Source organism: Myxine glutinosa, chromosome 1, assembly GCF_964187855.1.
Source record: "Myxine glutinosa chromosome 1, kmMyxGlut1.1, whole genome shotgun sequence".
NCBI classification, from domain to species: Eukaryota; Metazoa; Chordata; class Myxini; order Myxiniformes; family Myxinidae; genus Myxine; species Myxine glutinosa.
The window spans coordinates 100,461,738-100,482,559 of NC_136261.1; the positions used below are offsets into that span (position 1 = coordinate 100,461,738).

At 43.4% G+C, this 20,822-nt stretch overlaps 1 protein-coding gene across 5 annotated transcripts in view; it reads left to right on the plus strand.

Moving 5' to 3' along the window:
• Nucleotides 1–20,822, plus strand: part of LOC137426812 (transcription initiation factor TFIID subunit 1) — a 150,174-nt gene that overhangs the window by 77,719 nt on the left and 51,633 nt on the right. For all 5 annotated transcript variants that reach the window (XM_068115752.2, XM_068115736.2, XM_078775141.1 and 2 more), the window contains 11 exons: nt 3,945–4,145; nt 4,414–4,555; nt 4,909–5,039; nt 14,209–14,289; nt 14,437–14,586; nt 15,140–15,259; nt 15,370–15,545; nt 17,411–17,643; nt 17,749–17,959; nt 20,234–20,399; nt 20,559–20,767. In XM_068115752.2, coding sequence (XP_067971853.2) covers nt 3,945–4,145; nt 4,414–4,555; nt 4,909–5,039; nt 14,209–14,289; nt 14,437–14,586; nt 15,140–15,259; nt 15,370–15,545; nt 17,411–17,643; nt 17,749–17,959; nt 20,234–20,399; nt 20,559–20,767 — 1,820 coding nt within the window. The remainder of the gene's footprint in view (nt 1–3,944; nt 4,146–4,413; nt 4,556–4,908; nt 5,040–14,208; nt 14,290–14,436; nt 14,587–15,139; nt 15,260–15,369; nt 15,546–17,410; nt 17,644–17,748; nt 17,960–20,233; nt 20,400–20,558; nt 20,768–20,822) is intronic.

Sequence of the window (20,822 nt, forward strand, 5' to 3'; positions counted from 1 at the left end):
ATTGAATTGTTCAGCGGCTCAAATAAATGCAGAAACCCAATGCACTGACGACGCCATCCTACGTGCATGGATCCGGCCAAGCAACTGTATGACTTTTGTGAATGTGTTGTGGCCTAATTGAGAGATTGACAGTTTTATCAGTGCTGTGATCACTGTTAAAGAGCACGCTTTACTTTCCCTTGGTGGGACATTGACGCTTACCCAATGCAACTCTTTTTACCTCTTTTTTTCTTTTTTGATCCCCACTTTTCCTCTTTATCTTTGTCTACCTTAGTTTATTGTTGTTTCTTTTTCATATTCACACTTGCTTTCTTATGCTATTCTTTTTGTTCTTACAATGAACACAGAAAATAAAGAAGCCTTGATGTGCATGCCTTTTTACTCCCGCCAGGGAGTAATGCATCCGCTCGTGTCCGTCCGTGTGTGTGTGTGTGTGTGTGTTCGTATGTTCGTGTGTTTGTGAACAAGATATCTGGAAAAGTTCTGAACGGATTTGGATGAAAGTTGGTGGGATGATTGCCCTTGGGATAAGGAAGAATTGATTCGTTTTTGGTGAAGCTCAGGATATTATTCCAGATCCAGGAATTTTTTGGGGAATTTCTTTTTCTGTTTTCCTTTAAAAAACATTTTCTCTGCAATAATTGGACCGATTGAGAGCAAATTTTCACCATAGGAGGGACTCTGTCTGCAGAATATTCTATTGGTAACTATGACGTCACAGGTCACGTGGTTCGGCCGCCGTATTGTTTTGAGTGAAAAACACTAAAATCCAATTTCCTCCAAAATGCCTGAACAGATCGAGGCCAAACTTTCCAGGCAGAATCGCATACACATGACGAACAAAAAAGTCAACGAGCATGACGTCATGCATCACATGGTTTCAGAGTTATGACGTTTTAAAGCACAAACCATTAAAACCTCGCTCCTGCCTCATTTGTGATCCAATCGAGGGGAAACTTCACAGATCTGTTCAGCATATCAGTCTACTAAAATGTCCTTTTGTAATTTGCGATAGGTCACGTGGTTTGGCAGACATCGTTAATTAAACGCAAATAATAAAAACATTTATATCTCTTGAACCACTTCATTGCTCGACGTGAAACTTCATACTGTAGTAGAAGTCATGAAGAGTAACAAGTGTGCAAAATTTGAAGATGATTAGATGTGCGGTCTGGAAGCTAGAAGTTGTTATTGCGTGAAGAAGACGAGTCTTCGACTATGGACGATTCATTATTTATCACATGTACAGACTTGCAGGCATCATTTGACACAATCTCCCAGGTTAATTTGAACCTCAAATAAAATTATAATTCCAGATTTGTCAATGGCTGAGGTATATTAACAAACGAATCAAACAGATTTGGCAAAATTCCAACTTTTTTTTTTTAAAGATTGCATATTCACTCAGGGTTGTGAAAGGCTGAAGAAGAAGAAGAAACCTCGCATGGGCTACCCAGACCAAATAAATAATTCTGGTTCTGGCTCTGCAATTTTAAGGTTCATTACTCCCACCAGGGAGTAATGCATTCGATCGTGTCCGTCCGTGTGTGTGTGTGTGTGTGTTCGTATGTTTGTGTGTTTGTGAGCAAGATATCTGGAAAAGCTCTGAACGGATTTGGATGAAAGTTGGTGGGATGATTGCCCTTGGGATAAGGAAGAATTGATTAGTTTTTGGTGAAGCTCAGGATATTATTCCGGATCCAGGAATTTTTTTGGGAAAGATTTTTTCTGTTTTACTGCATTAAAGCTTTTATTCTTATTCTTAAATGATGTTTTTCTCCTCTAATTCCAAGATATATCAAAATTAATTCTCTGACAGTTCGGGCCTACTTTCTTTTTCATTTATTGTTTTGGGGAGAGGGGATGTTAAACAAAACCTATTATTCCAACGAAACCCACGGCGGGAGTATGTGCTCTACTGAGTGGCGTTCTAGTTTTTTATTGTTGTCCTCTTGATTGATTTACATCCACATCATTTTCACTGTCGCTCTGTAATAAATATTTTTTTATGTATATATATATATATATATACAGACTTGGCATTTAATATGGAATATTTTTTTTTTCTTGACTTGGGTTTACTTTCTTGACTCAGTATATCAATTTGGTGAGTTTCTTTTACACTTTGGTGATTTATTTGTTAAAAGAACCATGTCACTGATTGTCTGTCGCAGCAAGAAGTCAACAACAGGATTATATCACAGGTGGCGTGGCAAAATGTACGGACAGGTGCATTTGATGATTGGCTTCACAGTCGGGTATACAAGGGTTGTTGCGTTCTGTATTAGTGGAAAACAACTGCTGCACGTCTCCAAAAGTTATTGCCGCTTCCTCTGGAGATGGTCCGTCAACTTGACAATGCTGTTTGTCATGGAGTGGTGGCTTTACGAAATTACGGCAATGAAACAGCGTGCTATTGCTCGGCAGTATGGCATCACTCAAGGTCAGGTGTCAAAGATCCTGAAACGAAATGCTCAGAGGGGTGTCCTTACTCCAATACCGAGGCCAGGACGTCCCCGCAGAACCACAAGGAGGGATGATCGCCAACTGCACCGGTTAGTCCGCAATGGCCGTACCAAGTCAGCTAATCGGCTTAGGGCTGAGTGGCAGCAACTGACAAATGTGCCTGTATCCAGAAGGCTAGTCAACCAATGACTGGTTCAAGCAGGCTATCGTGCCAGGCGTCCCCTGAGAAAGCCACGCCTGACAAGACAACACCGCCAGCGCCGATTGCAGTGGGCCAGAGAGCACCGTCAATGGCAGCCAGGACACTGGAATCACGTGATCTTCAGTGACGAGTCTAGATTTCTGGTCTATCGTCAAGATGGCCACGTCCGAGTGTGCAGACAAGTGCATGAAGCCTACAACAAAGATTGTATAGTGCCAAGAGTCCAAGCTGGAGGTGGTGGGGTGACCGTTTGGGCTGCTTTTCATGCAGGGGGCAAAACTGACCTGCTTGTTCTGAATGGAAACCTGAACCAGTTCAAGTACAGGGCCATTCTGGAAGAAACATTGCTTCCATTTGCTCGTGCAGCCTTTCGAGGAAACTGTCTTCCAAGATGACAATGCATGGCCTCATCGTGCTCGCATGATCCAACACTTTCTTGCTGACCGTGGTGTAGAGCATATGGAGTGGCCTGCCATGTCCCCGGATATGAATCCGATAGAGAACTTGTGGGCAGAATTAACGCGTCAAATCGACCACTTGGACCAGCAGCCGACCTCTGTGTGAATTGCAGCAGGCTATTGTTACTGCATGGCAAGCGATTCCTGTCCAAACCTTGGCAAATCTCGTGAACAGCATGCCTCAACGTGTACGTGCTCTCCTGAATGCTCGTGGGGGTTACACGAAGTACTGAACTGTAATTTTACTGTCCGTAATCCCAGTCATACTTTCAGTTTTGTTTTTGTTAAAAAAAAATTTGGCTAATGTGCAAAATAAAGAGATACTTCTGGAAAACGTACAGAAGTTTAATACATAACTGTCCATGAATTGAGTTCGATATCAGTTTACATCACTTTCAAGGATCAATTTATTTGTTTCGAAATGTCAAATGTTGTTTTTGTTTCTTTTAAAGGTCACATTAACAAAATCTAGAATAATTTCAACATAATTCCAATGAACTTTTGGTTCTTAGACATCTTGAAAAGTAAGTTCACCCCCACAAAAAAAATAATCCATATTAAATGCCAAGTCTGTATATATATATATATATATATATATATATATATATATATATATATATATATATATATATATATATATATATATATATATATATATATATATATATATATATATATATATATACTGTATATATATATATATATATATATATATATATATATATACATATATATATATATATATATAGATATATATATTATAAAATACATAAACAACAAAGAAAATGCCCTTCCATTTTATCAATCCAACTCTCTAGGCCTTCGAGAACAACCTGTTCCGTGCTCCAATCTTTTCACACGCAGTACGAGATTCTGACCTTTTAATCATCCGCACACGTCAGGGGTACTACGTCCGTGAAGTCGCCCACATTTTCACCGTGGGTCAGCAGTGTCCACTCTTTGAAGTTCCTGGACCAAATTCCAAACGTGCAAACATCCACATACGAGATTTTCTTCAGGTTTGTGTGATGCTGCCATTTTCTTTATGTTGCATTTGTTTAATTGTACATTGTTTAATTGTCATTTGTTGAATTGCATTTGTTTAATTGTCATCCCAATATAGAAAGCTTGGATTAATACATTCGTTTTTCTTGAAAACTTATCTCGACCTTCCCACTTTTCCTGGCATATTTTTGTTTTTATTTTTGCCCTTTCTCATCTCCTTCACGATCACTATGAAAAAAAAAAAAAAAAAAAAAAAAAACGTCCTTCACGATCACTATCCAGGTGTTTATTTACCGATTGTTCTATAAGAGCAAGGATAGACCACGTCGTATTCGAATGGAGGATATCAAGAAAGCTTTTCCGTCACACTCTGAGAGCAGTATTCGGAAACGTCTCAAACTTTGTGCTGATTTCAAACGCACAGGTAAGCAAGATAACGATATTCATGAACAAATGTAATGATTTATGACAAAAATTACTTTTAAGGAGTTGAGATTCAACTTTAGTTTGTGCTATCAGTTGGACTTACAATTACACTTAGGTACTCTGGAACTTGCAATGACACAGAGATGTATGTGTTGTGCAGAAGGGACTGTTTCTTGTTTATAAGGGCCTCTCGTTTGACCCTATGTTCTGATGTCCCAGCCGCAAGGTCTTTGTGTATTATTGATGTGTTACTTCATCCTCAAAAAATTGTCCTTTTACTGTTTTCCACTGACTTCATGTTTCTTTTTTGTCCACATTGATGCATTCTATTTTTTCGGTCTGTATTTCCAGGGTTAGATTCCAATTGGTGGGTGATAAAGCCGGACTTCAGACTTCCCACCGAGGAGGAGATCCGTGCCATGGTTTCTCCAGAACAGTGCTCTGCCTACTACAGTATGCTGGTTACAGAGCAGAGACTAAAAGTATGCTATTCTTTTTTTTGTGTTATTGCATGTGATATTATTTGATAGTTACAGCATTGTTTACATTGTACATGTATTACATGGTGTATATTGTTCATGTATTTGTATTTGTTGTTGTTTTCCTTATTTAACTAGAGGGTTGCGATTGGCGGTTGTTGATGGTTTCCAATATAGCCCACTCGTAATATTAGCCAATTGGTAGCATGAAATTCAGCCTCATAATGAAAACAAACTCATTTTTTCTCCCAAAAAGCGGGACACCATGGAGCGGGAACCAACTAATTAAAACTTTAAAAATAATGAAAAATTAAATAATTGAAAATTTAAAAAACTCAGTAATAAAATTAAGAAATAAATAATTGAAAAATTAGATTTACTATTTTAAATTAAATTAAATTAATTATAGTACTGTATATTGGTTGGCCATGTGCGTTATTCTGTCTCTTTGTTTGTATATCAATCGCCGTGGGTCAGCAGTGTCCAACCATCACGGTCACATTTTTACTCCGATGTTTACAAAGATTCAACACCTGGTAGAGTTGGTCACAATCAAGAAGCCGATTGATTTTGAGGTCAAAAGATCAACATAAGCCAAAGGTCAACAACTTATGTCAAATTTCGAAAATCCTCAGTTTTCATTCGATGACTTGAAATTTTAAGAAGATTTGCATATTCAAGACTGAATTTAACCATCAATTATTTTAAGGTCATTGAATTCAACCATAACCAGTAACCCAGTTTTAGGACCGGCAGAGAAGATAACCGAGAAGGAAGTTGAGGAAGCGATAAAAGCAATGAAGAGTAGAAAAGCGGGAGGGCTGATGGGAGTTGTGGGAGATATGTTGAAGGCAGCGGGAAATTGGGGTGTGAAGAGAATGACAGAGATCTGCAATCTGGTGGTGAAAGAAGGCCGCATTCCAGTGGATTGGGAACTGAGTACCCTCATCCCTCTATACAAGGGGAAAGGTGACCCTCTGGACTGTCGCTCTTATCGAGCGATAAAGTTATTGGAGCATGGAATGAAGGTATTGAAAAGGGTGTTGGAGAGGAGGATAAGGAAGAAAGTGAAGATTGACGAAATGCAGTTTGGATTTATGCCAGGAAGAAGAACGACAGACGTGCTTTTTATTGTGAGGCAGTTGCAGGAGAAGTACATGGAGAAGAGGAAGAAGTTGTTTCTTGGGTTTGTTGATCTGGAGAAAGCATTCGATCGGGTTCCACGTGAAGTAGTGACATGGGCATTGAGGAAGTTAGGAGTGGAGGAATGGTTGATCAGAGTAGTGATGGCAATGTACAAAAGAGCGCGCACAGCTGTAAGGACGAAGGACGGGAACAGTGGTGAGTTTGAGGTGAAGGTGGGAGTGCATCAGGGGTCGGTACTAAGTCCACTACTATTTGTAGCTGTGATGGAGGTGCTGGTTCGGAACGTAAAGGAGGGTTTACCGTGGGAGTTGTTGTATGCAGATGATCTGGTGTTGATTGCAGAAAGTATGGATGGACTGAAGGAGAAGATGAACAACTGGAAGGAATGTATGGAGACAAAAGGTCTGAAGGTGAATATCGGAAAAACTAAGGTGATGGCAAGTGGTAAAGCATGTGGTGAGGTGGAAAGAACTGGGAAGTGGCCATGTGCTGTGTGCAGTAAGGGTGTCGGAGTGAATTCCATTCAATGTACAATGTGCACTGAGCGGGTTCATCAAAAATGTAGTGGTTTGAGAGGGTCATTAACCAGTGTGGCAGCTACATTCAAGTGTAAGGTGTGCACAGAGGGAGCTGCAAATGGAGGAAATGTTGAGTTGGATCTTGGAGACGGCGTGAAGCTGGAAGGTGTGAAAACATTCTGTTACCTAGGAGACATGCTGAATGGAGAAGGTGGATCAGACTCAGCAACGGTTGCTGGAGTGAGATGTGCATGGAAGAAGTTTCGGGAACTGAGTGGCGTGCTGACGAGGAGGGGAGTGTCGTTGAAGCTGAAGGGAAAGGTGTATGCTGCATGTGTGAGAAGTGTTATGATTTATGGGAGCGAGACATGGGTAATGAACGTAGAGCAGCAACGAAGGCTGGAAAGGGTGGAAATGCGAATGGTTCGGTGGATGTGTGGAGTATCGTTGAGAGAGAGGAAGACAAATGATGAATTGCGAAAGTTGATGGGAATAGAGCCTGTGATGGATGCTGTGAAGAGAAACAGATTGAGATGGTTTGGTCATGTGTTGAGGAAGGATGAAAGTGACTGGTTGAGAAGAGTGATGGAAATGAATGTAGAAGGAAGTAGAGGACGGACGGGGAAGACCGAGAAAGACTTGGCTAAAGATGGTCGAAGAAGAAATGCGGGCAAGGGGGTTAACAAGGGGAGATGCAGAAAATAGGGCAAAATGGAGAAGATTGTCATGGGGACCGCAAGGCTAACCCCCGCTCTTGCAGGGAAAATGGCCTTAAAATGCCTGTTGTTGTTGTTGAATTCAACCATCAATTATTTTTGAGGTCAACATAGTCCAAAGGTATCAACTTAGGTGGGATTTCTAAAATCCTCAATTTTCATCCGATTGACTTAAAATTTGAGCAAACTTTGCACATCAGGTCACTGAATTCAACCACCAATTATGTTTGAGGTCAAAAGGTCAACATATCCCGAATTTATAAAATTGTCAATTGTCTTCTGATTTACTTGAGGTTTAAAGGAAGAGGATTTCCATGTCAGGTTAATGAATTCAACCACCAATTATTTTGAGGTCAACATAGGCCAAAATGTTAACATAGGCCAAATGTCACGGCGAGGTCACGTCTTTTCGAAGCTGCTCCATGCGCTCACGCTTTCGAAGCTAAGTGATATTTCTCAATTGTGTTTTTGTCGAGACTGTATCTATCTTTCGGTGTATGTACCTATAGCGTATCTTTTGGAAAATTTTTGGTGCTAATTTTTCGTACATGTATACACAATCGTCGGTTAATGGTATCGAGTATTCTGCGGCCTAGTACTCGTAGGCTTAGACTACCGTACCGTCTCCGACCTTGTGGTTTGTTTTTCTCTCAGCGATTCGTCGAATGCGCTGAAATTATTTTCGTTCTCTGATTCGTACCAGTCGTTCACCCCGTACCTCCTTGTTTAATATCTGTACTCACAAAAAAAAAAAAAAAAAACCCCAAAAAAAATATTTCCTTCCCAGGTCTTATTCGTTTATTTGTTGTTCTTTTTGTTCGTTCGTTCTTCGTTCGCGATCAAGCGGTTAGAAATGTATAATCTCTCCCCTGAACAACTATTTTCTCTCATATATTATAACACCCTTTTCTTCTTTTCCTACAAAAGGATGCTTTCGTCTTGCTCACCAAATCTATTCATTCCAAAAAAAATATATAATACCATCTCTTACAGTTCCTCCTTTCTACATTCCATAAACTATCCAGAACTCCATCCCTCCTCCAGTGTCCTCAAACGTATTTTTGACTCGAAGGTCTCAAACTCATTTTGCAAAAAATGTTCGTTTCCCATGAATCGTACACTTTTCAAAATCCAATCTCACCCCTCGCCTCCAAATCCTCCCCATCACCCATCCCTTTCAAATCTCCCCCCTTGCCCCTTCCCTCCCCTCCCTCCTAAACTCCTCCCACACCCCTCCCCTCCGAGACTCTCCCTCGCTCCTCCCCTCCTAGACTCCCCTCTCACCCCTCCTCCTCAAAGCATCCTCCCTGCTTCTTCCTCCTTCCAACGTTCACCTTCATCTCCCCAAACCTTCTGCCTTGCTCTTCCCCCTCCTCAAATAACACCTCACTGTGCCTCACCCAATCTCCATCAAACCTTTTGTCTGCCCCATTCTTCCCTTTCTCCAAGCTATTCTGAAATCTCTGACACACCTTCAACAGCTCTCCCTACCTCTTCCTCCTCTTCCACATCTTACCCTACCCCTCCCCCCCCCCCCCCCCTGTTCTGGACCCGATGCTCCCCCTTCCTCTTCATTAACGGTATGGACCTCAAACATCCGGGGCCTTCGCTCAAACTTGACTGACCTCTCCATACAGGTTGCTTCTGACAAACCAGATGTGATCTGCTTAACAGAAACTTTCCTCCTTCATGATGTCTCTGATTCCTTGGTATCTCTCCCAGGTTACTCCCTCCTCCGGTATGATAGACCTGAGCCTCGTCCTGGAGGTGGGGTTGCTATCTTTATAAAAAACTCTCTTCCTCACTCGCCCTCCACTGCCCTCTCTCCACCTCACCCCCAGGAATACCTTTGGCTACGGCTTCCCCTTCGCTCCCACCTTTTGTTCATATGTGTGTTGTACCGTCCACCAATCAGCGATGACTCCATCTACATCTCACTGTCTGATAATATGGACCAACTTCTATCTACCCATCCCAACTCTCTCTTCCTCATATGTGGTGATTTCAATTGTCACCATGCCAGTTGGCTGGGTGTGGGTACCTCTCTCACCAGCCATGGCTCTTCAGCAAAGGACTTCTGCGACTCACTGGGACTGACACAATTTGTCAATTTCCCGACCCGGATCTCAGTCAACGGAGCATCTTCTCTTCTGGATTTGGTTATGACAAACTTCCCTGAAAATGTCTGCTGCTCTTCTTCTGCTCCAAACGGCTCATCTGATCATGTGCTTGTCAAAGTGGACATCTCTCTGACCATTCTCAGAGAGCCTCCTCAGCGTCGACGAGTCTGGCATTTCACTCAGGCCAACTGGCACGGTCTTCAAGCAGCCATCAATCATCTGGACTGGTCTCCCATCTCTACCGCCTCTGACATCAACTCATCCTGGGAATTCTTTCAAAGTAAATTGCTCTCTCTCATGCACAGATTTATACCATCTCGTCTTCAGTTGTCATACCCTTCCTCCCGTCCATGGTACACGGAATCTTGTGGTGAGGCTGTTGCCCTGAAACAACTTGCTTTCGTCTCCTGGAAAGCAAATCCAACGGAAGGAAATCTCATTTCCTTTCACAAAGCCCGAAACAAGTGTGTGTCCACCCTCAGGAGAGCCAGGAAACAATATCTCACCATTCTCAAGACCGAACTCTCTTATCTGTCTCCCTCTTCCAAATCCTGGTGGCGTCTGGTCAAATCTGTTTCTGGTGTTTGTTCCCCCTCCATCCCCTCCCTCACCTCAAACGGCTTAACGGCTGACTCCGCACGTGAAAAAGCTGAATGCCTCAACTCTGTGTTTGCCTCTAAATCTTGTGTCCCAAACCCATCCCTCTCTGTACCCACCGTACCCAGTCGTACCCAGCTGCTCCTGGACTCTGTGTCCTTTCCTCCTGACAAGGTGGAAAAGTTTCTGTCAACCCTCGACTCTGATTCTGCAACTGGTCCTGACGGCATCAGCCCACGGGTCCTAAAATCATGTTCTTCTGCTCTTTCACTCCCTCTTTCTGTTCTCTTCACCCTCTCTTTTGCTCAAGGTCATCTGCCATCTGCTTGGAAATCAGCCAACATCACCGCTTTGCACAAAAAAGGTGCAAAAACAGATCCCAGCAACTACAGACCAATCAGCCTTCTCCCAATTATCAGCAAAGTCATGGAATCCATCATTGCTTCAGATATTAAATCTTTCCTCTTCTCCAATGGCTTGATCTCTGATCATCAATTTGGTTTCAGACCTGGTCACTCTACTCTGGACATGCTGCTTCTGCTTTCTCAACAATGGATGGAGGTCCTCAATGCCAAACAGGAAATTAGAGCTGTCTCCCTTGACATTTCACGTGCCTTCGATACGGTCTGGCACCCTGCTCTGCTCTCCAAACTCTCCTCCTTTGGTATCCATGGAAATCTCCACGCATGGCTGGCGGACTTCCTCTCTGGTCGTAGTCAACGTGTGGCCCTGAATGGGTTTCTCTCATCTCCTCTTCCTGTTCAGGCTGGAGTTCCCCAAGGTAGTGTTCTGGGCCCTGTGCTTTTTCTGGTCTTCATCAATGATCTCTCTGACTCTCTTGAAAATCCTCTCTATCTCTTTGCTGACGACTCTACTCTCTGTCGCTCCATTCCTCATCCCTCAGATCGGCAGTCTGCAGCCTCCTCACTCTCTGCAGACCTGGACAAAATCACAGACTGGTCAAACAAGTGGAACATGTCTTTCAATCCTGACAAATCTCACACTCTTACAATGTCTCTCCGAAAGGACCGACTGGACAACCCTCCCATCTACTTTCTCAACAATCCTCTCCAAGAAGTTCTGTCGCTCAAGCTTTTGGGTCTCACTATCTGCCATGATCTTTCTTGGGAAAACCACATTTCCAAGCTGGCCTCCAAAGCCAGTCGCCGACTGGGCATCCTCCGTCGTGCGAAGTCCTTCCTTGGCACACCTGAGCTCCTCACCACATACAAGGCTTTCATCCGCAGCTCAATGGAATACTGTTCCCCCCTCTGGGCTGGTGCTCCTGCCTCACACCTTGCTCGGCTTCACGCTGTTGAGGCCAAAGCTTTCAGAATCATTGGAATCTCCTGCGATGTAGTCAACGCCGAGGGCCTTTCACTCACTCACCGCAGGCAGGTTGGTGGTCTTTCTGTCTTCTACCGACTCCTCTCCGGCCTTGCTCCCCCAGCTCTCTCTGTGCTCTGTCCCCCCAATATTCCTTCAGGTCGCACAAGATCTGCCTGCAACCCTCTTATGGTTAAACTGCCAAAGTCTAGGCTCTCTGCTCACCTTCACTCTTTCATTCCCCTTTTCTCCCGCCTCTGGAACAAACTCCCCCACTCCCTTCAATCCCACTCCTCCCTCCAGGTCTTTAAAACAGCTGTTCACCACCATCTCTTATCGTCCCCCATCGAAAACCTTGATCTTTTCTACCCCCGGTAATTCACCCCAGAGTCCTTGCAGTGTTCATATGTTTTAATCCTCTCCCACCTCCCCCCAAGTCCTCCCGATGTCCCTGCTCTCAAATGTTGTGTTTGTGTCCTTCCCCCTCTTCCCCCTCTCTTTTGTGTCCTTCCCGCTCTCTCCCCATCTTGTCTGCCGCTCCCCTTGTTTTTGTGTTTTGTGTGTCGGTTTGTCTTTTTGTGTGATTAATGTTAGCTCTTTCACGAGCCTCGATCTTGTATCCCAAAAAAAAAAAAAAAAAAAAAAAAAAATGTCAATAACTTAAGTGTAATTTCTGAAATCCTCAATTTTAATCCGATTGACTTGAAATTTCAACAGGATTTGGATATTTTGGTTTTGAATTCAACCGCCAATTATTTTTAAGGTCAAATTTTTTTTAGGGATTTTGCAAGTATCATGTTCTGCATGACGTCTTACTTGTCTGTTTGTTTGTGTGTTGGAATCATATCATGTTGTGTGTCGAATTTTTATGTGATTCTTTACCATTGAGAGATAGGGCCAAAACGATATATAGCTCGATATCTCATAAAGTTGTGGATGGATTCAGACGAAAGTTTGTGAACAGGTTGGGTGTGTGACAAGGAAGAATTGAGTCAATAGTGGTGAAGATATGAATCCGGATGTGGATATGAGAATTTTTATGTGATTCTTCACCATTGAGAGATGGGGCCTGAAATGAAATATAGCACGATATCTCAAAAGGTTGTGGATGAGTCATGACAAAACTTGGTGGATGAGTTGGTTCGGTGACGAGAACAAGCCGATTAAATTTTGGTAAAATTCCGAATCCAGATCCGGCCTATTAGTGGGAAACAAAACATAAACTGTTCAGCCTGGCGGCCGTATGTGCTCTGCCAAGTATCCTTCTAGTTTCTTCATGTTTAGCCAATATTAATAGTACATGCATTCCTGTATGCCTGCCATTTCTTTCCACGTCTGACCTCTCTCTCTCTCTCTCTCTCTCTCTCTCTCTCCCCCTCTCCCCCACTCCCCCTCCCCCCCTCTCCCCCTCTGCCCCTTTCCCCCTTCCCCCCTCGCCCCCTCTCCCATGCTTGTATGATTTAACATGACAAAATAACACGTATTCGGAATTTTAAACCTTTTTAGTGACAAATCGTTTTAATTTCACGTGTTTGTGTGTGCGGGCCATCTAACTCGGTAGTCCAGCCTGGCAAGAATGAAAAAGGGCTTATACACTACCTGAAATCCAAACTCGCAGTAATCCACAACCGACGGACCTCTCTCCCATGCTTGCATGATTACCTCCAACACAAGTGATTCTTCACCACTGAGTGATAGGGCAAAAAATGATATATAGCATCATTTCTCAAAAAGTTGTGGACGGATTGGGATGAAACTTGGTGGACAAGATGGGTGTGTTACAAGGAAGTAATAATTCAATTTTGGTAAAGATTTTAATCCGGATCCGGATCAGAGAATTTTTTAAAGTGTTTCTGCACCACTGAGTAATAAGGCTAAAAACGATATATAGCACGATATCTCAAAAAGTTGTGGATGACTTGTGACAAAACTTGGTGGATGAGTTCCATAAATGACAAGAACAAGCTGATTAGATTTTTGGTTCAGATCCGAATCCAGATCCGACCTATCAGTGGGTAGAAAGCGTAAACTCTTCAGCCTGGCGGAGGTATGCGCTCTACCTACCGAATGCTGTTCTAGTTTCACATGAGGACATAAGATGTATTCAAAAAAATTAACCTTTTTAGTGACAAATCGTTTTAATTTCACATGTTTATTATGTGTGCGGGTAATTTAACACTGTAGTCCAGCCCGGCGAGAATGGATACACCTCAAATCCAAAGTCACAATAAAACATCTGACCATTGTTACCCTGGAATACCTCATTCTCTCTTTTTACTTCTGAGAGAGTACCTATAGAAACTTCTGAGTGAGTATTTTTATAGTTTGTTCTTTTTGTGACATGTTTTCTACACTGACTTTTCCCCTTTAACTTTTATGTTTTTAAACATGCACTTTTCCATAGGTATCGTTAGTCCCTATTATTTATCACGAGTTGAGATACGATGTCATTTTTATGTTCTGAACTGAGCTCATCATGTTAAAAAATATCGCTCATGACTGTAACACTCCCCATTTCTTTAAAGAGTGATCTGTTGTTATTGGAGGAATATGTGCCTAAATCATGCGCAGGACAAGGACAGTAGGATAAGTCGGCATGAACTGTCAGGCCATTAGACAACATTGGACAAATCAACACAGTATATGGGATTTGAACGTGGAATCCCAGCATCATGAGATATATGCTGTGATGGGAGCACCAAACAGGACAACCCATCCCTAACCCTAACGCTTCCTTGTTTCTCCAAAGGATGCTGGATATGGAGAAAAGTCTTTTTTTGCTCCTGAGGAGGAGAACGAGGAAGAGTTCCAGATGAAGATAGATGATGAGGTATCGCAAATTATGAACGCCCATGTCACACTCGTTCTCATTATACATTAATAATTCTGCATTTTGGTTGTTTCTTCGTTGACAACATAATCCTGTTTATATTCAAAATTTCTATACATCCGCTCTCACAACGATACCATCCATCAGGTACGAACAGCTCCTTGGAACACGACTCGGGCATTCATTGCCGCCATGAAGGGAAAGTGTCTGCTGGACGTGTCAGGTGTGGCAGATCCCACAGGCTGTGGGGAGGGTTTCTCATATGTTAAAGTCCCAAACAAGCCACAGGGCCAGAAGGTGGGCATGTTCATAATGGTTCGGAGAATCATCCATTCTGTGTATAGATTTGTATTAATGTCCTCGCATTGGATCATAATTTTTGACAAGCCTTTTTTTTAAAGCCTCTTTACTTTTAGGTGCCATTTTATTGTCTATTTAGCAAGAATGCATAGTGACTTGCATTGTGGCCATTGGTTTATTTTAATGAGGACTGGGGTGGAGGGGAGAGAGTGGTGTGGAAGCATTTTGAGGGATCAATGGTCCAATGACCGACTTGGAGAATGGTCTCTCATGTGATTTCTTTTTAATTTTGTGTTCAGCTGGGTTATCATGTGGCTCTGGATCAAAGTGTCCCAATACAACAACAAACACAACATGCATTTTAAAGGCCATTTTCCCTACTAGAGTGGGGGTTAGCCTGTCCCAATACCATAAAACAAACCGTCAGAGTGATATGCCTAACCGTTATTTCACTTTACACATGATATTGTTTCTCTATGTGGAAATATGAGATAAAATGTGTGCTCTCCCCCTTCCTTTATTTGCATCTTTTATTTAATTATTTACCCAGGATGAGGGCCAGCTACCTGGCTCCAGAAAGACAGTCACAGGAACGGATGCAGACCTTAGGCGTCTCTCCCTCAAGAACGCCAAGCAACTCTTACGCAAGTTTGGTGTTCCAGAGGAGGAGGTGAAAACTGCAGAATCCACATGCACCAGATCCATGTCATCATTTAATCCATTGAACTTGACTTCTTGGGTTTTTTTTCTTACCTGCCAATATATTTTCTCGGGATTTAGATCAAGAAATTATCCCGTTGGGAGGTGATTGACGTCGTACGGACCATGTCCACAGAGCAGGCCCGCTCAGGTGATGGTGCGATGAGCAAGTTTGCCAGAGGGTCTCGCTTCTCAGCTGCGGAGCATCAAGAGAGGTATAAAGAAGAGTGTCAGCGGATCTTTGACCTGCAGAACAAGTAAGAAGTACATCCTTACTACATAACACCAAGTTCTCCCACACTGATCTTTATACAATATGCTTGATTCATATTCTGTACTTGCACCATTTGTTTTTAAGTATGACATCTTCTTCCAAACAGGAGACCTTTAATGAAAACAAAGTTGATAGACTTAAAGGAAAGGTTCAGGATGCGAACAGTGTACAGTTGATGTCCTCAAGAACACAAGGAGGAATCTGTTTTTATGGCTAAAATATCGATAATGCTTTGCAGTTAGAAATAGAATGGCACTCGGTAGAGCGCATACCTCTGCCAGACTGAACAGTTTACATTTTGTATCCTACTGATAGGCCGGATCTGGATCCGGACTTGAACCAAAATTGAATTGGCTTGTTCTTGTCACTTCCCCAACTCATCCACCGAGTTTTGTCATAACCCATCCATAACTTTTTTAAGTATCATGCTATATATCGCTTTTGGTCCCATCTCTCAATGGTGAAGAATGATGTAAAAATTATTGTATCCTGATCCAGATTCTGATCTTCACCAATATCGAATCAATCCGTCCTTGTCACGCACCAAACCTTTCCACCAAATTTCGTCCAAATCTGTCAACAACTTTTTGAGATATCCTGCTCACAGACAGACAAACACAGGGGTGAAACCATAACCTCCGTCCATCTTCGATAGTGGAGGTAATTATCATTAGACGTTACCTTTACTATTTGAAATGGAGGCACTAAGGCATATTGGATGAGGGTGGTCGCCTTTCCATGGCATCATATTGTCATCCCCACCTTGTGTTATTATTTAATCCTACATGTTCTTGTTTTTTTACTTGTCTCTGCCACTTGTTTGGGAGCACAGCATCTGCCTTCAAATATTAAGAGTTCTACCCCCTAGATCACTTGGCCCACCTTGAAGCGATATATCAGATGCATTTCTTCAAGGTGTCAAACATTGTTGTCGCCCGACATCCTGACCGCTGATTTATCAGGATCAGGCATCACACCAATATACCTCCTTTTGCAGGAAGGCATAGCAGAGAATTCCTTTACCTTGGCTACATTTCAGAGTTGTAAAATCCAAATGTGAAACATGGCTTCTTGCATAGCTTCTGCACTCTGTAAATATGACTGAGTAGGGGTACAGGTAATAAATAAATATTGCATTCTATTAGGATTTTATTCTCGTCGTACTGCGATACGAAAGAATGTAGTCTTAAACAAAGTAAGAATTGGTTGACATCAATACAAAACATTGGTCGCTTTGCTGAATTGTACAGTCGCTTAATGTGCGCATTATATCCAGGAAATTCTTAAAAGATAGGCTGACTATGTATTCAAGGCAATGTTAGCTGCATCCAAGACCTCTCCTTTTAAGGCTGGTAAATATCTCTTGATGGGTTAGTACCAACAAATACCTAGTGTTGGCCTAATGGTTAGGGCGGTAGGCTTGGGATCCTAAGGTCCTGAGTTCGAATCCCGTTGCATTAATGCCAGGTGGGGTTGACTCAGCCTGTCATCCTTCCGAGGTCGGCTAAATGAGTACCTGATAACTGGTTATAGAGAGGCAATGCATCAGCGGCAGCCCATGCCCACAGAAAAATGATGCAACCGGCAGCCGGGTGGCTGCACACGGACCACCACCACAGTACCAACAAAAATAGACAGAGGTGCAGGTTTACCCCAAAAGTGTGGAACATGCTATCTCTCTGTTTTATAATTCAGCAAAACCTGGAGCTTCCAAACTCATGCATGTCAGGCTCTAATCTAAAACAGTAATTGAAGCATCTGCTACACGGCTTTACATAATGGATGTGATGATGGTGGTATTTGTATTGCAGGTATTAAATGCATCACCCTGATTTCTGTGTGGCACAGGGTTCTGGCATCAAGTGAGGCTCTTTCCACAGATGAAGAGAGTAGCTCAGCAGAGGACAGTGACTTTGAAGAGATGGGAAAGAATCTGGAAAGCATGCTAGCAAGCAGGAAGAGTAGCAGCCAGCTGTCTCATGAAAGAGAAGAGCAGGAAAGAAGAGAGCTGCAGAGGCTCATGCTGTCCGATGAACTGGATGAAGAGCGCAAGGAACGGGCCAGGGACCGCCGTGCCTCGTGTAAGCCTGGGCTCTTCAGGGATTGGGATAGCCAGAATGAAGAGTGTGAGGAATGGGAATGAGGCATTGATCTTCCCAGTTCTTATGCATATTGCTTAATTCTAGTGATGGCCACAACCACTCCTGGAGGCTTCCGTGACGATGACGCAGCTTCCGTGGGGAGCCTTACATCCTCCACGACGGGGCGGAGACTGAAAATCACACGCACGTTTCGGGATGGCGATGGGAAGGAATTTGTGCGATGTGAAACGGTGCGCAAAGCAGCAGTGATTGATGCGTACACACGCATTCGATCGACACGTGACGCAGAGTTCATGTAAGTATGGTGCCTGAGCACAACTTCCTGCAAACTTCTTTTAACATCGAGTCTAAGGCTCCTAAAGGAGCACTATACATTTTTTTTTCTTTTGTATACAAGATCGAGGCTCATGTAAGAGTTAACATTAATCACAAAAAGACAAACTGACACATAAAACATAAGATAAAGGGAGCAGGAGACAATATGGGGAGAGAGAGCAGGAGACTCGTCGGAGCAGCACACAAGTACAACATTTGAGAGCAGGGACTTCGGGAGATCTGTGGGAGGGGGAGGGCTTTGGGGGCAGGAGGCACGGGAAGGGGGGGGGAGAGGTATAAAACACATGGACACTGCTAGGACTTCCAGGAAAGAAGTCGGAATTTCAAAAAGTGGATCTGGGATGAATTAACGGGGGTATAAAAGATCAAGGTTTTGGATGGGGGAAGACAAGAGATGGTGGTGAACAGCTGTTTTAAAGACCTGGAGGGAGGAGTGGGATTGAATAGAGTGAGGGAGTTTGTTCCAGAGGTGGGAGAAAAGAGGAATGAAAGAGTGAAGGTGAATAGAGAGTCTTGATTTTGGCAGTTTAACTATAAGAGGGTTGCAGGCAGATCTTGTGCGACGTGTAGGAATATTTCGGGGACAGAGCACAGACAGAGCTGGGGGAGCTAGGCCGGAGAGGAGTTGGTGGAAGACAGAAAGACCACCAACCTGCCTGCGGTGAGTGAGGGAAAGGCCCTCGGAGTTAGCTTCATCGCGGGAGATTCCAATGATACTGAAAGCTTTGGTTTCAACAGCGTGAAGCCGAGCTAGGTGTGAGGAAGGAGCAGCAGCCCAGAGGGGAGAACAGTATTCCATTGAGCTGCGAATGAAAGCCTTGTATGTGGTGAGGAGCTCAGGTGTGCCAAGGAAGGACTTCGCACGACGGAGGATGCTCAGTCGGTGACTGGCTTTGGAGGCCAGCTTGGGAATGTGGTTTTCCCAGGAAAGATCATGGCAGATAGTGAGACCCAAAAGTCTGAGTGACAGAACTTCTTGGAGAGGATTGTTCAGACAGTGGATGGGAGGGTTTTCCAGACGATCTTTTCGGAGAGACATAGTAAGTGTGAGTTTTGTCAGGATTGAAAGACATGTTCCACTTGTTTGACCAGTCTGTGATTTTGTCCAGGTCTGCAGAGAGCGAGGAGGCTGCAGACTGCCAATCTGAGGGATGAGGAATGGAGCGGCAGAGAGTGGAGTCATCAGCAGAGGGATAGAGAGGATTTTCCAGAGAGTTGGAGAGATCATTGATGAAGACCAGAAAAAGCACAGGGCCCAGAACACTGCTTTGGGGAACTCCAGCCTGAACAGGAAGGGGAGATGAGAGGAATCCATTCAGGGCCACACGTTGACTACGACCAGAGAGGAAGTCCGCAAGCCATGCGTGGAGATTTCCATGGATACCATAGGAGGAGAGTTTGGTGAGCAGAGCTAGGTGCCAGACCGTATCGACGGCATGTGATATGTCAAGGGAGACAGCTCTGATTTCCTGTTTGGCATTAAGGACCTCCGTCCATTGTTGAGACAGCAGAAGCAACATGTCCAGAGTAGAGTGACCTGGTCTGAATGCAAATTGATGATCCGAGATCAAGCCATTGGAGAAGAGGAAGGATTTGATGTCGGAAGCAATGATGGAATCCATGACCTTGCTGATTATTGGGAGCAAGCTGATTGGTCTGTAGTGCAAGGATCTGTTTTTGCACCTCTTTTGTGTAAAGCAGTGATGTTTGCTGATTTCCAAGCTGATGGCAGATGACCTTGAGCAAAAGAGAGGGTGAAAAGAACAGAGAGAGGGTGAGATAGAGCGGCAGAGCAGGATTTTAGGACCCGTGGGTTGATGCCGTCTGGTCCAGTTGCAGAATCAGAGTCGAGGTTTGACAAAAACGTATCCACCTTGTCAGGAGAGAAGGACACAGAGTCCTGGGGCAGCTGGGGTCGACTGGGAAAGGTGAGTACAGAGAGAGATGGGTTCAGGACAAGATTTTGAGGCAAACACAGAGTTGACATATAAAAGAACATATATTTAACATATAAAATAACATTAAGAGCAACAGTGTACTTCTACGTGTTGATAAGGGATCACGAGCAATATACTCAAATGGAAATACCAAATCAGGAAGACCAGTATGTTAATGTTGTTCTGTGTTGCTCTATCAACACCCTAATGTAGATCTTTTCCTTTATGTAATCATTTTTCTATTCAATGTTATCACAACTGATGCCACCATTATTTTCTTATGTTATGCCCTGAAGTAAGCGCTTTGCACTGTTTGATGAGAGGCATCGAGAAGAAATGAGAAGAGAGCGACGACGTCTGCAAGAGCAGCTTCGTAGACTCAAAAGGAATCAAGAAAGGGAGAAGCTCAAAGGACCTGCTGAGCGGAAACCAAAAAAGGCCAAGGAAAAACCAGATCTTAAGGTTGAATTAAGTGATAAAAATGAAGCATTTTCTTGGAAGGGAAGTGTTGTGTATGTTTGTGGGCACACGTGTGTGTATGTACATTTGCCCTTCTTTCCATCTGCATTAAAACTTTTTTTTTAATGGGCTCTCTGCTCTGTGTTTGCTGCACCCTTGCAGTTGAAGTGCGGTGCATGTGGTGCTGTCGGGCATATGAGGACCAACAAATGCTGTCCGCTCTACCATCAAACCAATGCACCACCCACCAACCCCGTCGCCATGACAGAAGAACAGGAAGAAGAGCTGGAGAAAACGGTCATTCCTGATAGTGAAGAACTCATCAAAGTGGAGGGGACTAAGATTGTTCTGGGAAAACAGTTGCTGGAAAGGTGAGTTGTGGCATTGACTTGAGATTTTTTTTTTTAATGATGCTTTGATGTTTGC